Here is a 17,439-nt window from a genome sequence, read left to right as displayed (position 1 = left end):
AGTTGGGTGGTAATTATTTGCTGGACATTTGGTCCTACAGCAGAATAATTATTAGTTTTATCAAGTGATCTGGCAGTTGATTAATTTTTCTATAAGTTGAGAGACAGCAAGTTATTTACCAAAATAGAAAGAGGGACTCTAGGCCTAGTATTGTTGTCTCCATGATGAATGTGTAGGCAGGAGACTGTGTGTGCATTTATGGGCAGGGGAGTAAATGCTTCATGCATATTAGATGAACTGTAGGTGTAGCTGTGGTTGAGCAGACATTTAAAGATGAATTAGGTAGAAATTCAGGGGAAAGTTTATTTTGACCGATTTGCATTTATGTAAAATTATCTTTCTGTATTTTTTGATGGGAAGCTCAGTATCTGTAGGAATAACATGTTCCCTGAATTGTTTTTGTAATCTTGTAAGTTTTTTCATGGCAGATATTAAATTCAAATAGCAAAGTGCCAAAACTTACCAAACGCTGAACAAATTTCCACAATCTCCAATACTAGAAATCATTGAATTATGCACAACTGCCAGCAATTGCATCTTAATTGTTCTCTGTATATGTTATGAATCTTGTTTTGCTTTTGTTGTACTGGCTTGTTGAGACATTGGTCTACAGGGATTTTGAATTTTAAAAAATTCCATCATCTGGCTATTTCTGTTCCTGACTGTTATTAATACTGTATACTAATAGTGTATGTAGAGCTGTCCATGAAAACAGATTAGAAACTTTAGAGCAGTGTTTCTCAACTTCAGCAACTTTAAGATGAATGGATTTCAACTCCCCAAATTCCCCAGCTGGCTAGGGAATTTGGGGAGTTGAAATCCATGCACCTTAAATTTGCCGAAGTTGAGAAACATTGCTTTAGACTGCTGAAAGTCAGAGTTCCATTGCTATCTGCAAGTAGTTGCTTGAAACCTATTAATTTGATTGAACCTATCCCAATTCAGTGGCTGTTGTTGGTTTTTAGAATGTTTATATGGAATTAATACAGAATACCTAGGGTTGTTTGGGCTTGGAAGGTAAGTAAGGTCAGCTCTGGTTAGTACTTGGATGGGAAACCATGAGCTGTAGTCTAGACTAGGAAGTTGTAAACTCATCCCAGAAAAAGGCAATAGAAAACACTTTCTGTGTTGTTGCCAAGACAACTGTATGGATGTCTTTGACTCAAAGGAGACCTTGTCTTAAGTAAAAGAGGCCAGATAACTGGACCTCATGGAAGGGTAAATTCCACTACCACCATGAAAGGATAGGGACTTATATCTTTCTATTGCCAAAGAAATATCTTCGCTGTAGATCTTAAGATACTTTCAGAGACCCACAGAGATTCTTGGAAATGTATTTCAGGACTACATTTCGAATCAACTTCCCATATACTGAGAAATATGTAATAATCATAGGACTCTACTATATGTTCATGAGTTATTTAATCCACATAAATTAATATTTTCTAGTCTACAGAAGCTGTGGCTTTCAAGATCCAGCCAGAATTTATTCTTCAGTCCTTCTATCTGAGAATCTCATACTGCAGATTAGAGGGATTGAACCTGGGACCTTTTTTGTATGCAAAGCTGGCATGTAACTGTGGAACAAACCTAGGATACAACTGTGGTCTGAATTTCATTAGTATATCACAACATTGAAATTATGAGTTCTACTTTTGCAAAAATCTGTTTCCGGTGCAGTTGGATGCATTTCCAATGGAAACCTATTCAACTGCTATCTTGTTGCCCTGGACCCACCATGATAATCAGAAGACTTATTTTTCAATCTCCTTTTCCTTGACTTGACTTCATGAAGCCCTAATGTGGCAGTGCTTTTACTGCCTTTTATTGACCTATTTGCTGCATTACAATTATTTGATACTGGGATGCATAGTTTTGGCAGAGTAAGATACAATCATTCTACCAACATTTCTTAAAATGTTCAAGTGTGTGCAAATAGTCTACCTGTCATTCATCCATATTCTGTGTATATATTGAGGCCTCTATTCTGGAAATGATACTGAATTTGCCATGAGAACTTTTTTTGCTCATACTCACTAGTTCTAAAAATGATCACGGATAGTACAGATCACAGATTAATCTAACATTAATGCTAGGAATGCTAATTCCAGTACAGTTGGAAGCATTTTTAATGTAAGGCTACCCATTGCCTGGATTAAATGATAAATCAAAATATTCTACTTATAGTATCTGTATGTTTTGTTGTTTGTAGTTGTTTCCAACTCTTTAAACATATGTTCACCTGAATTATTGGTCAGTAATTACTGCTTTGAGTTCTTGTAATATGATGCTTGTGTCATCAGTGATAGTATCTAGCCACCTTCTCTTCTGTCAGCCTTTTTTATTGTCTTCATACTTACAAATGATTTATTCAAATTTATTTAAAGTATTCCTAAATGTATCTTTTCTGTGCATGTATCCTGGCTTTCACTTACACCTTTTGCATTTGTTAGAAGGGAAAAAAACAACTTGTTTCAAAACACTGGACATTGTACCATGTACAGTTTACCTTTGTTGATGCACCTTTGTTGATTTGCAAAACAAAACTTTATCAAAGTTTTAATACAAATGATTTGCTTCAGTGTTTTTGACCATGCAGCTAGGTTGTAACAATTGAAGCATAAACTACTGACATCTAGTGGCTACATCAGAAACTTGCAGAATTATATTGAAGATGTATCTAACATTTTCAATATGTGAAAATAAAACTGAAATGGGAAGAGACTTTTAAACTTTGTCCTTGCCATCTCTTTTTCTGTTAAAAATTGTCTTTCCATTTGATCTTTCCACCACAAAGAGAAATATATAATGCCTGCTTGCTTTCTCTTAAGAAAAAGTAAGGAGAAATAAAGAACTGATAGTGATTTTGCATGGAGAAAGGGATAGCAGAGGAAAAAAAATATTATGACGATCTCCTCAAGCTTTATTACTCCCACTTTCAGTGTCTCATGGCACCTTTCCAGTTGAAGATTTTAAATTTAATTATGAAAAGTAGATACCAGCATTAAGTAAACACCCTGTCCACCAGTCCTCTGTGACGCCTTTTGAACCTTTACAATATGTAGAGATTGTAGGATTGCTTGGAGTGATTGAGGAAGTGAAATAATACCTTAATTTAATGGGGAAAGAGAAAGAAAGATTTGAATTGCTTAATGGGATGTCCTCAGTTGTAAGTTAGAACACAAACATTTCTACCCTGAATTTCTCTCCCTCCACTACTGTTCTCTCAAATCCTCTTTCTTCCGTTCCGGGTGCTTCTTTTTTGTGAACAGTTGATTGAGGCACTAAAGTTTATTGAATAACCCAAGATTGTAGCTGAAAGTTGTATAACTGTTACTGTTGGTAGAATAAGGTGCAGTTTCAGTCCATACCAGCATAATTCCAAGACTTGTTTTCAGTGGTAGAGCTCTTGTAAGATGAATGTACAAAGTTATGGGTTGGGGGGCAGACCCAAGATGGCGAAGTGAAAGCAGCTAACTATCGGAGTGCTCCGGCAAATTTTATTTTTATTTTATATTATCTAACTAAATTCTTTTTTAAGTACCTGACCTTGCACACAGCTGCATACGACCACCCTTCAAACATAACTGGGTGAGAATTGTCTATAACTTACTGCCAAGAGAAGATAATAGCATGGGGAAGAGGAAGAAACGACAAAGAATGAATTCCGGCATGCAGGCACTGACAAAACCATCCAAGCAACAAAAAATAGACTGTCTTATAGAACTTAAAAGGAAAGTGGCCGAAGATGAGAATGTAAGTAATGACAACACTAGTATTAGTGCTGCAGATAAGCCAAGCCTTGGGCATATTTCAAATAGATACGATGTGCTGAACTGGGATTCAAAAGATGAAAGTGATTTGGACTACCCCATTCATAATAGTGGAGAATTGAACTCTGTGGGAGTTTTAGACGTAACAGCCTCCTCCTCTAAAGCAGCTGTACGTTCAGTTGCAGCACACACTACAAATGCTACAAGAAAAAACTGGCAGGAAGAGGGTTCTAAAAATGAAAATGAGACCACAGAATTTGTGTCCAGGCAAAGCTCACTGAGAAATACGCGTACTGTATTTCTAATCTTTGACTCTCTAGCTGAAGTAAAAGTGAAAGTGGATTCTTTGAAGGAGTCATTTGATGTATTTATCCAGGCTTTTCATAACAAATTAACCCAGTTTACTGATGCAGAAAGTTTTGGGCCCAGAAAGGCTCAATCCTTTGTAGCCCAAAATAAAGACCCCATAGATGATCTGATTGAGGAAAGAGATCAAACCCTACAAAAATATGCCTCTCAACGGCTCAGTCATGGAAGAGCCGAAAGTCAAAATCATAACAAACGTATGCTGCAAACAAATCAGTTTTACCTGAAAATTACCCTTAATAGACTTAACAGCGGATGGTGGGGTACAAAGAAAGCCATATGTTACTCCTTAAGTCAACTATTATGATGCTATCATTATGCAATTGACTTACATTCAGTGGAGTGGCTTCCTAGTTAGATGGGCTTCAAGAGAATCCTGCTGACATTTAAGCAATCTGTAATACCAAGCATGCTTTTTAAGATGAAATTTATGCTGTCCTCCTTTCTAATATTCCCAAGACGTGTATTCGGTGAAACACAGATCTCCCCACTTATTGAGTTATCACATCAAGGTGCTGTTAGCACTTTAAATGAGAAACAAGGAATGGATGCTACTGCTGCCAGCTGTATAGTTAGCAAATCAGCCTTGGCCTTGGGAGAAGCTAACATAGATAAGCAACCACAGGCAGAAAGAGGGCAGGTTACAATGGATCCCTTAGAGGCAGAAATAATTGACATCTTTGGAGCCATGCCAGGAAGCGAACAGGAGGATTTACTGAAGAAATTAGAGGACTTTAAGCAAACTTTAACTACAGTGTATGAGACTGTGGCCCCTCTAACTGATCTGATCTCTGTGCCCCCTGCAGAAGGATGCAAAAGCAGTATAAATGAGAGCTTGCCTTCAACATGTCCTGGAGACAGCCAATTGTACAAACAGTCTGCGTCACAGAAGATTTGATCATACCACCAGGAGAGGCAAACCTAGCCCCGCAGACCACAGATTCTGCAGCTTACCACCCACAGGATTTTATCACAGCCATATCAATGGACACGCAAATATCTGATTGTTCTTGTGCAACACCTGACAGTGCAGAAGGGAGATGTACTCCACCCAGTGTGTCCCAGGTAGAACTCACAGCAACATCCCTGTCTGGTCAAGCCAAATGATATTCAAATAATACTACTCCCTTGTTTGTTATTTCCTGGAATATTGCAGGGTGGAAGTCCAGGAGGAGAGATCCTTCATTTCTTGCATATATTTCTAACTATGACATAGTTTTTTTCCAGGAAACATGGCATGCGGGTGATTTACTAGTAGATGGGTTTAAGACATCTGCACTGGAAGCTGTGCCTGGTGCAGGGCATGGGAGGCTTTGTGGGGGATTAGGCATTTTAACATCTACTTCATTGCAGGCTCAAGTAACTAGTTTACAACCATTAGATCAGTATGCAATGGCTGTTTTGCTTCAATTTAGTAGCAGCCAACTTCTTTTGGTTAACGTTTATATTCCACCCCTGCGTATACGATCAGAGATTAAATATGTTTGGGACAAAATAGATATTTATGTTGAAGATCTAAGGACTGTATTTCCTACAGCTCATTTGATATTGGCTGGTGATTTTAATGCTAGAATTGGAGCAAATGACAAATCACTTTTTGCTAAATTTCATTGCCAGCCTTTGCCTGCTGTAATAACTCCCCCCATCCTATGTCGCCAGTCTAAGGACGTCTTTAGTGTCTATAGAAGGCTCTGTCTCGTACAAACCTTTACGAAACTGAATTTGGTCATTTTAAATGGGTCTACTACGGATGATTACCCAGCTGAGTATACTGAGTACTGGGCAGGTACTTAGCAATCCCTGCTAGATTATGCAGAGATTTCACAGAGCTTGATTCCCTATATATCTAAGTTTGCAATTGTTAGCTGACCAGAAAGTGACCATTTTCCTGTCACATTGTGTTTAAAAATCTTTGATAGGTTGTTTTTACCTACTTGCCACATTACAGCAGTGGCTGATTATCTTTGCCCCATTTGTGCTAAATGGACTTCTCAACAAGCAGTAAAAATCACTAACTTTATCAGAGGGGAACCAGCAAATTCACTCTGCTCAGCAATAGTGGATGGCAAGATAGATAATACCTTACTGGCCAACTTTAACAGTCTAGCTAGATCATTCCTGTCTCTGCTAACTGCCCCACAACCAGTTGCAACAAGGCTTGACCTAAGGTCACGGCATGCTTGGTTTGACCATGAATGTCGTGAAGCCTGGGATTCTTTAAATCATCATTTCAAGCTATATAAAGAGATACCTGGCTCCTGTACAGTCTCTGAGCTAGTGAAACTGAAAAAACAGTACAAACAGTTAACCTGTCAAAAAAAAGGGGAAGCCATATGGACATCCTGGCAACGCTTGATAGAGGCTGCCAGTGCAAAAAATCCAGCCATCTTTTGGAGAATGGTAGCCCCATCCTTTTCTAATAATACTTATAGTTCCTTGCCACATATGCCAGCCAATATATGGGAACAATATTTTGTTACCCTATATAGTCAAGCAGAAAATTCCTCGGCAGATTTAGAGTTGGATGTGTCCTCTCTCCCCTATTGGCCCTCGGTCTCACACACGGAGATCAGAAATATAATCAAACAATTTAAACCAGGGAAAGCCCCAGGAGCAGATTTCATTACAATTGAAGTAATAAAAAATAACCTGGATTGGTGGATTCCTGTGTTAGCTTCACTTTTCACAGCAATAGATCGTCTGGCTGTGATACCAGAGGACTGGGGTCTGGCTGTTATAATACCAATATACAAGAAGGGTAAAAGGGATGATCCAGCCAACTATCGTCCAATCAGTTTGTTAAGCCAGATTAGTAAAATGTATGCCAAACACCTACAGGAGAAATTACTAGATTGGCTTGAATCTGAAAATATTATAAAGGATGAACAGGCTGGGTTTAGAACAGGATGATCAACATTAGATCATGCCTTGGTCCTGCAACATTTAGTTGAGAAGTACACTCATAAATCACGACAATTTCTTTACACAGCATTTATTGATTTTAGGTCAGCTTTTGATACTGTTTCTAGAACTAAACTGTGGCTTAAATTAAAAAATTCCACAATAGATAAATGCCTATTACTGCTGCTTATTTAAATCCATGAGAATACCAGATTGAAGATTAGGTGCAGCACTCAAGGCCATGGCACAAAAGAATTACCTGTAAAGAGGGGAGTTAGACAGGGATGTGTACTGGCCCCAGTTTTATTTAATTATTATATAAACTCATTAGTGTCTTATTTAAGTAATTCTACGTTTCACCCCCCTAAATTAGCCCAAAGACATATTCACTTATTATTGTATGCTGATGATGCAGTAATTCTATCATTAACCTCTATTGGCCTTAAGAGAGCTTTGAATTCACTTATAGATTACTGTATCGAGGAGGAATTAATAATAAGTTATACTAAGACTAAGATTCTTTTTCTAAACACCCCAAACAAAGAAGTTGGAATTTAGGCGGCCAGTCCATTGAGCAGGTTAAAATCTTTAAATATCTAGGGATAGTTTTTCAAGCCTCAGGAAATAGAAATGCCCATTTGGACTGTGTAACACCTAATGCATAGAGGTCTGCCTTAGCCATCCTAACCTATTACTTTTCCCGAGGAGCGCAGTTTATTCCTGCTGCAATTAAGTTGTTCGCAGCTAAAGCTTGAGCACAACTGTTATATGGGGCCCAATTCGGACCATACAACAACATGATTACCTTGGAAAGAGTTCAAACAAAATTTCTAAGAAATATCTTCCAGGTACCCAGCTGTGTCCCAAATACAGTACTCCGACGGAAGCAGGAGTCAGCACACTTGAAACCAATCTTTGGATTAACATCTTTACCTACTGGCTAAAATTACACCATAACCCCAGTGGACTGACCCATCTAATACTGCCAGATAACTTTGAGACGACCTGGAAAACAGCTATCCAAAAGAAACTGTCTCTATGGTTTTTCCAACGATGCCATTCTGACTTTAGAGTTTGATCAAGCCAGGTCACTATTAAGGCAAAGGATCTTAGATATAGAAGGCCAAGCAGAAACTGCTGTTTTTACCCATAATATAATTGCAAACAACCAAATTCTAGTGAACAAACCAGTTTCATACTTGTACCATATTACAGTTCCAAAATTCAGGAGAGCCTTATCCTTAGCCCGATTTAATGTTCTCCCTACAGCCATTCTAGAAGGAACATACAGGAAAATCCCTTATGATATTCGATACTGCCCCTGTGGCACAGGTGCCATTGAAAGCACAGTCCATGTTCTCTTGTATTGTCAGTTTTATAGGGACATCCACTTTCAGCTGATTACCCCTCTTTTATTTAAATTCCCCAGGCATTCCGATAATTTTTATTTGCACTATTTGCTAAATAATCAAGATAAATCTATTTCCTTAAAAGTTGCAAAATTTTGCTACATAATGTGTAAGCTTCGCCCGCAAATAGTTGCTAATACTTATTGATGAAAGGGGTAATACTGTTGTCTGTTTTATTGTATGTATTTTATTGGTCAATGACTGAAATAAATATGATGATGATGATGGAAGTTATGGGCCTGTTTTTCTCACTTGCAGATGACAGTCAAAGTGGTGGGAAAAATCAAGAGACCCCATTAAATCAAAAGTTTTCCTTACCATGTTTCTCATTAGATCTGTAAGAATGGCAATGTAACCGAGGCAGAATAGTGTTTGGTGACTTTCTGGTACCCAATATTTACTATATAGGAAATTTTCTCATTGCTTCAGAATGTTTTGTAGCAAAATCTCGTGGAAGATACAGATACTGGAAAATAGGCGGAATTGCGGGCATGGGAAAAGGAAAACATTTGTACCTTTGTGAGTAAGCATCATTACGAAAAAACTAAGCACAGTTACATTTGTGAAGGTGCTTCGGTTGTTGTTTGCCCATTGTCGATGAACACATCAATGCCATTAGTCACGTTAAAACTAAATGTGGTATGTCCAAAGATGACTGATTAGGCCAATTTAGGTCCGGAGTGTCCTGGCACATGTTGGGCAAACATGTGTAGACACTGCAGTTGTTGCACTGATGGCTCTAGACCTGCATAGCTCACACTTATGTTGTGCCTCTGCAGTGCACCTTACTTCATAAGCTTGACAGTCCTTATGGATGAGGCCATGCCAGGAAGATCAATTTTGTGCCAGCTTTTCCCAGGTGGTTGTGTCTGTCAAACAACTTCAGAGAGGCCTTTAATGTATCTTTGTAATGTCTTTTCTGCCCTCCATGCAAGCATTTTCCAGAGAGTTCCCTAAAAAGGAGCTGCTTGACTATGCACTCATCTGGCATATGGATGATGTGACCTGCCTACTGGGTCTGTGCTCTCGTCAGCAGTGTGTGGACTGATGGTAGATTTGCTCTAGAGAGAACTTCAGTGTCTGGTACTTTATCTAGCCATCTGATGCCTAATATTCTGCAAAAACAAGTCAAGTGGAAATGGTTGAGCTGTATTGCATGCCTTTGATACACAGTCCACATTTCACGGGTGTACAGAAGGGTAGTGAGTGCAACAGCTCTATAGACCTTCAGTTTTGTTGCTGGACTAATTCCTTGACATTCCCACACAGTGGAGCACAGTCTACCAAAAGCAGAACTTGTATCTGTTATTCTGCAGTTAATTTCTGTATCAGTGGTCACTACTCGGGAGAGGATGCTGCCAAGGTAGCTGAACTGGTCCACTGCCTGTAGTTTCTGCCTTTTGATTGTGATTTTGGGTTCTGTGTACAGTGCATGAGGAGCAGGCTGATGCATGGCCAGCATTCTGAATATTGGTAGTGAGTCCAAAGTTATCATGAACCGTAGAGAATTTGTACACACTGACTTGCATCTCTGGCTCTGAGCCAGCATTCAGGGTGCAGTCATTGGCAAATAGGAAGTGTCTAAGAACAGTTTCCTTCACTTTAGTAATAGCTCGAAGTCTTCTTAAGTTGAAGAGCTTCCCATCCACTCTGTACTTGAGGCTGATTCCAGTATCACTGTCCTGAAAGCCATCATTCAGCATGGCAGTAAACATCATGTTGAACAGTGTGGGTGCAAGCACACAGCCCTGTTTAACACCATTGGTGACTGGGAATGCCTTAGAGGATTCTCTGCCATCCAGCACTCTGGCCATCATGCCATCATGGAATTGGCATACCATCTAAATGAATTTGGCAGGGCAGCTGAACTTTGACATGATCTCCGCAGGCCTTGTCAGCTTTTGTGAGATCAACAAAGGTTGTATAGAGTTCACAATTCTGCTCCTGACTTCTTCTGAAGTTGGCACATGGCAAAAATCATGTTAATGTTGCTTGCATGGAGGGCAGAAGAAACATTACAAAGATACATTAAAGGCCTCTCTGAAGTTGCTTGACATAGACACAACCACCTGGGAAAAGCTGACACAAAATCGCTCTACCTGGCATGGCCTCATCCATAAGGACTGTCAAGCTTATGAAGTAAGGTACACTGCAGAGGCACAACATAAGTGTGAGCTATGCAAGTCTAGAGCCATCAGTGCAACAACTGCAGTGTCTACACATGTTTGCTCAACATGTGCCAGGACATTCTGTGCCCAAATTGGCGTAAACAGTCATCTTCGGACATCCCACATTTAGTTTTAATGTGACTAATGGTGTTGAGGTCTTCATTGACGACAGTGGACAAACAACAGAGGTACCTTCACAAATGTAACTGTGCTTAGATTTCTCTTAATGATGCTTATTCACAAAGGTACAAAAGTCCTCTTTCTCCCATGCTCACAATTCCACCTATTTTCCACCTCTAAATACACACTCATACCCTAGATGGGATGAAGGGGAAAAAAGTTGTGTATATGATTGTATTATTCATGATATTTGCACTATAATATTCTTGCAAGGAAGTAGCATTCATAATGACATTCCACCTTTCCTCAAGTCCTATGATGTAGATTAGGCAGAGCATGTAAATGGATCAAATTCACTAAGACAGGTCTGTGATTTAGTAAGAATTTGAATCCAGATCTCTTTAGACAGGTCAACAATGGAGTCACTAGGTCTGTACAATTTTAGAGCTTCCTGTTGTATTGCTATAAATATTTGCTATAAATGTTTGCCTCAGGTAGTTAGTGAGGTCCAGTTGGTTATTTTATTTTTAAGGTTTTACTGTTGGCTGCTGTTTCTTTTGTATTCTATTTTTTGTTTTAAATATTGTTGTGAATTTTACATTTTGTTCGCCACCCAGGGTCACTTTGGCGAGAGGTGCAGCTATATAAATAGAAATAAAATAGAGAGAGAGAGAGAGAGATATCTCTTCAGGTCTTTTTTCCTCCCCAGATACACTATTTTACTTAGAAACTGTGGTAAGACAGAATAACTGTGGTAAATGGAAACATTTTATAAAAGGGTAGCACTGTACCTTTGAAACAAAGACATATTGAGAAATGTTCTCAGTCTCTCTCTGTTCACCCCCTACTTACAAGTGTTGCATCGGCTGCCACTGATGTCAATGTTTAAAAGACTCTGCTTCTTCAAGGCCCAGCAGCTGCAGACTTCTTTCAATGCTAAACTCAGAGCATTGCGAGCTGTAGTTATTAGTACCTTGCTACAAGACACAATGACCTCTCAATGCTTTCTGCACTGATGACTTTATGGCTGCTGGGCTTTCTCCAAAATTAGCAGCTTCCAATGCTGGTAAGTGAGGAGGAAGCCAACAGGTGGGTGGAGGAGCAGGTTTTACCTCCTTAGTCTAGCAGCCTCAGCTGTACTGAGATCATGGGAGGGTGTGTGCTTGCATGTTCACAGGTAAATAGGTTGAAAATGCCTCTGTAGAGCCGCTGATGCATCTTTCCACACTAGTATGGTGTGTTGGCTAGGGTGCTGGACTAGTACTAAGGAGATCCAGGTTCAATTTCACCCTCAGTCATGAAGACTCACTGGGTGACTTATGGGCAGTCATTCTCTCTCAGTCCAACCTCTCTCACAAAGTTGTTATGGTAGGAAGGAGCACTATGTATCCTGCCTTGAGCTCCTGAAGGAAATATGAGATATAATTCTAAGAAGCAAACAAATACTGGCATGTCCCAAAAGATTGCTTTCCCATGTTCTAGAGAGTCATTTCCTTTGTTTTAACAGCTGTGTGGTATAGAGGGAGCTGCTCTGCTAGCCCTACCCTCTACCTTGTGAAGTTTGTAGGGAGGTGGAGGAAGAAGTCTGCTTTATATGCTTCCCATGAAGTGGAAGTCTTACTGTGTGGAGGTGGTCAAGATGATAGAAAGACTGACAATCAAATCCCATTTTCCCTCTTCATACAGCTATGAATCATGAAGCACAACAGTAACCATGCTGGCAAAATCCAAAATCCAGAGAATAAGATCTTAATTAAGTCAGTCAAGATTGAATGATAACTACAAACTTTTGAAGATCTATAAGATATACCACACTATAAAACTGTAGTTCTCATTTCCAGAACTGCTGCAGAACAACTTTTTCAGTACCGTAACCTTCACATCTCTTTCCAGAATCCTTGCAGCCAATTCTTGTCTTGTGTTCTGTTAATCTAATTTACAAGGTGTTCCCTGTTTTGAAGGATTTCTCTAGAATTCTTCAAGCCTGCTTTACATGTAATCATCCTGAGTAATATTCTTATCAAAGGCAAATATATTTTAAACCTGCAGTTTCTTGTTTATCATCTGAGCTTAGCTGTTATTTAATGTGCAACAAATACTGTGCTTCTGCTGTCCTTTCTAAAAACAAATACGTACTCTGCATCTTAAGTCATATGAAAAGGTAATTTTGTCCCATAACACTGTTTGACTTATAAAGCGTTCTCTTGGATATTTACATGTGTATGCACCTTTCAACAGAATTACCAGCAATAAAATCAGCTTCAATTGTAACTCACCTAGTTAAACTAACTCATGAGTGTGGCAGATGATTGGCATAATGGCATTTGGAGACCTATCATCACAAGTAGCTTCAGCTCTTTAATCCCTCCCCCATCCAAGCATCTTCTGGAGTAATCATTTGTACATCGGGGCCTTCCCCAGCAAGTTTCCTACTGGGCATGGGCAACAGCAGCTCAATCAGTGCTTTGCTATTTTAATTGCCCATAAAGCACTTAATGCAGCATTCTTCTAGGACATCTTCCCAGCCCAGTAAACATATAAGGGACCTAGAACTAATACAGTCAGCATGTTTTGTTATGATCAGATCTTCAGCAGTTGTCCAAGAATATCAAATACTGGTAGAGTCTTCAATCCAACACTCATAGTAGCAATTGGGGGTTCCTTGTGTTTCCTGCTTTTTATCTTATGCTTCAGCTTTCTGTGCTGGTCTGTTAGATTGAAGTAGAAGCACTTTGTATAAGAGAATGACTAATGGCTTCAATTTAATTATTATAAAAATATATTAAGGATATTTTTTTTCTTTTACTTTTGCTCTTAAGGAGACACAACTGGGTTGATAGAAGGTATAATCCATTAGTATTGTCTGGGTCAAGTTGATGTTTCTGTATTACATAAAGGCAGTGTCTGTCTGATGTGAGGGCCATGTCTATGTATTGCATAAAAGCCATATAGATCTAGGACAATAATAGGCCTGCTAGGTAAGAAAATTGTGCCCAAATTATTATTTTTAATTAAAATAAACTAACAAAATGCATGGGTGAGAGGGTGTACCTGTGATAACAATGAGATGTAACATTAAAATTAAGAGATGTCAAATCAAATAAAAAGAAAAAAATATTCCATATATTTATCTTAAACTAAAGACAAAATTGCTTTAAAATTTTCTTCCTTGCCCTTTTCTGAAAAAAGCAAAACAAAAACAAAACCTAAGTGAAATGAAATGAAATGAAAAGAAACTATGGATATCAGCAATCGACTGCTGCAACAGGTATAGAATGATCTTTCCACTCTTGGATATAATTATTTTGGCTGCTCACCCAATAGGCAGAGTAGTTTAACATGAGAACAATTCATAACGGAGAAAGAGAAGAAAAGAAATTCCAGGGTAATATTTAGCATATGATCAGATGGTGCCTTTTTGTTTTGTTTTGGGAGGGTTGTTTGTTTGCAGAGCTCAGGATGCCTTGGTTTTCATTTTTTTTTTCAGTGCCTCTTTCTGCAAATTGTGTTCATACTGTATACTGTGGAAGTACCACAACAATCTTATTCCTTGTATAAAATGAGTCAAGAAAAATGAAGCATGTTGTCTTTCCTTGGCATAGCGTATATCACGGATCTTGTTACGTGCATATATGTATATTTTAATATATACAATAGCTGTTCTTAGCATTTTCTTGCCTACTTCTTCATGTTCTCTCTTTGCTGTCTCACTTCCTTGTTGCCTTGCATCCTGTATTATCTCTTTAATAAGAATCAGTAAAATCAGGGAGTTTTAGCTACCCTTAAAAAGTTATTTCCCTTAATTGTGGCTGGTGTTCCTTATGGTGCTGGCCCTATAATCTCATAATCCTCTGTTTCGCAACAATGTCACTTGCTTCGGGTTCAGAGGCTGTAGATCAGAGATTGAAGCTGCAGAGTCAAAAGATGTTGTGGGAACTGGTTCTGCTTCAACCTACATTGTCTGACTGGAACTCTCAGTCAGACAGCTATTTTGGCTGCTTTTTCTCATCCCTTGACATCTTCCCTCCTCAGAGGAGGAGGAAGAGGAGGAAGAACCCAGGACAGACATTACAGGATCTGTGGTACATCCATGGACTAGCTAAAAGGGTTAGGCTGACTCTATTCTGCCACCCCTCTGATTCAAAGCTGGATGAATTCATAGTTGCCAATTATACCTTTTTTTTTTTTTTCAGCAGAAGCCTTAGGTAACTCTACAATAATGTTTAGGGAACTAAATTGACTTTCTCAGTAATTCACTGAAGGAAATGATGACAAGGGGAGGAGGAAATCAGTAAAAATCTGTCATTTCCACAGTCATATCTACTTCTGGATCACAGTTCTATTTATAAATGCAGATAGCCCTCCATTCATGAAAAAGCACCTCAAGATCCAGCCTCTTATATACAGTAATAAACATGATTTTCAAGAAAGGAAGATGTTTGATTTCACTTTTATATGACTAGGTCCTATTAATCTTGTAGTAATATATTCCTCATCTGGATGTAGGCCAGTTAGGGGGGAAAAAGTGGCTCTAGGTCAACATGGCACTGACTATCTTTATGACAATATGTACAAACTTTGTTTGGGAAGGAAGAACACACCTTTTTTAAATAAGGCTGAGGAGGAAATGACAATATTTATTAGTACTTGAGATCACAAAAAGCGTTTTGTTTAACATCTATATGTATCTTTTAAAGAATAAGTAAAACTTCTTAGTCTTTTTTTTAGAGAAAATGAGGTAATAGATTATTTTGTCTAATTCTGTGATCCCTTGTTTGATGTGGGAAGACTAGTGGTATACACAACTTTACCTTATTTAATGGAATTTGTTTATTTCCTAATGATTATTGCTGTGGCCAACATTTTCAGCAATCTGTCCACTATGACCCCAATATAATTTACTGGATAGCAACCAATTTAGTGAAGTTAGTAGCTACAATTTTTGACAGGCTATTTTTAGGGTGTTTCTGACTTACTGAAATGAGAAAGCGAGACTCTCCTATATACCTTTCAAGGTTATGACAGAATATCTCAGATGGTCACCAAGAGACAATTCCATGTGAAAAAGAATTCTTTCATAAGTATATTTAGATTATGATATGTATATATAGATTAACTGTCACTTCTTTTTTTCCTGTTTCTTCCACCACCCTCATATTATCTGAAGTTTTTCTTTTGATAACGAATTTGTCTGATTCCTCTACTGCACTTCCTTTATCTAAAATAGATTACAAATTATAGGGTGTGTGTATATCAATATGCGTTCCATTCCATATTCCCTTTTCCTATTTTAGAAACCATTGTTTTGTTTTATTTTGTTTGTACAATACCCAGCATAATAGGAGGCAGTTCACAAATATTAGTAATAATAGCAAATAGAATGCTGCTTACATTATAGATATTCAATAACGCCTTCTCTCTTACTGTGTTTCATCTCTAATACATTTTCTAGATTATTTTTTAAAATTTCCAGTTCAAGAAGTGGGTGAGCTCTAAAGAATCTGATGGCCACACACTGACCGCAACATTAATCTGCACATACACAACAGTCCACACTTTGTGCTGACTGGCACTAGGCTAACAGTGTTGTGGGAGGTCTGTGAACATCATAGATGGAGTCAGTCAGTGCCTGTCTGCTTTCTCAATGCATTGTATTTGGAGTACCTTTTCTAAGCATCTTTATAGGTGTCCCAGTTAGCCAACACATAGAGATATTACTCCGTTAAGTTCTCCTGATGATGAGTGCTATTCATTCAGTCACCAAGCTAATGGGAAATAGTTGTTAATTGTTAACCCTTGTATTCATTTTTTTCTTACTTTCTAGACATAGTAACTTATGGAGAAGATGAAAATGTTTATATTAGCCTAGAAGCCATTAATACAAAATGAAAAGCAAAATAATTTATTGTAGCAAACTGTAAACATTTATTAGTGGGTTGTGCTTCAAGATATTTGACAGTTTCCTCTTTATACTAAGTTTACTACACTGTAGCCAGGAAAAAGCCATATGATATCAGATAGGATAGTTCCTTTGATATTTGCACTGGCATATCAGTAACTTTTGTAAGATTGGTCTGACATATTTCATTTTTTTGTAGAATACCATGCTGCGATTTTGCAGTTAAAGAGGGAACATAAGGATGAAATTGAGAAACTGAAAGTAAGTATCTTTGGCCATTTAATTCTATAAAAATATATTCTCTCCCACTGGCAAAATGTTACATAAACTTGTTGAATGTTCTTATCATGCATCTTCTGTAGTCAAAATATTTTTTATTTTCAAATGCTGTCAGATTTTTAAACATTCTGAAATAACACTTCCTTAGAGACATAGTAGACCTCTGTGACTGCTAAGCTCTGTTAACTGTTAGAGATACCACAAAATAATATAAATCAATCTTGTCCTTTATTCATGCTCAACTAACTTCTCACTTCAATTATCTTAATGGAACAATCACTGTATGTAAGAACATGAATTTTAGGTTAATATGTTTGGGTTTCTTTGGTTCAATTGCAATTGCAATTGGCTTTTGAGGAACAAGGGATTAAAGATTATTATGTAAGAGTCATCTTTTTCTGTGGCGTGTGGTCTTATTCAATAGTTATATTTAGTTGAACTGATTTGTGTAGTGCTTCAGAAACCCATGCATGTTTAACCTGAAAAGACAAGGCAACAGAATAAATAATTGTGATCCCCACAGA

General features: G+C 38.1%; 1 protein-coding gene across 2 annotated transcripts in view; it reads left to right on the top strand.

Annotated features, from left to right (window-relative positions):
• The window catches only part of FMN1 (formin 1), a 134,084-nt gene that overhangs the window by 34,012 nt on the left and 82,633 nt on the right, over positions 1–17,439 (top strand). For both annotated transcript variants that reach the window (XM_088145430.1, XM_088145431.1), the window contains one exon: positions 16,836–16,897. In XM_088145430.1, the coding sequence (XP_088001556.1) occupies positions 16,836–16,897 (62 nt within the window). The remainder of the gene's footprint in view (positions 1–16,835; positions 16,898–17,439) is intronic.

The sequence above is a fragment of the Python bivittatus genome, unplaced genomic scaffold, assembly GCF_059951505.1.
Source record: "Python bivittatus isolate LINGU-HERP-01145 unplaced genomic scaffold, Pbiv_v1 ctg000480_np1212, whole genome shotgun sequence".
NCBI lineage: Eukaryota > Metazoa > Chordata > Lepidosauria > Squamata > Pythonidae > Python > Python bivittatus.
This window is presented reverse-complemented; position numbering and strand designations above follow the sequence as displayed.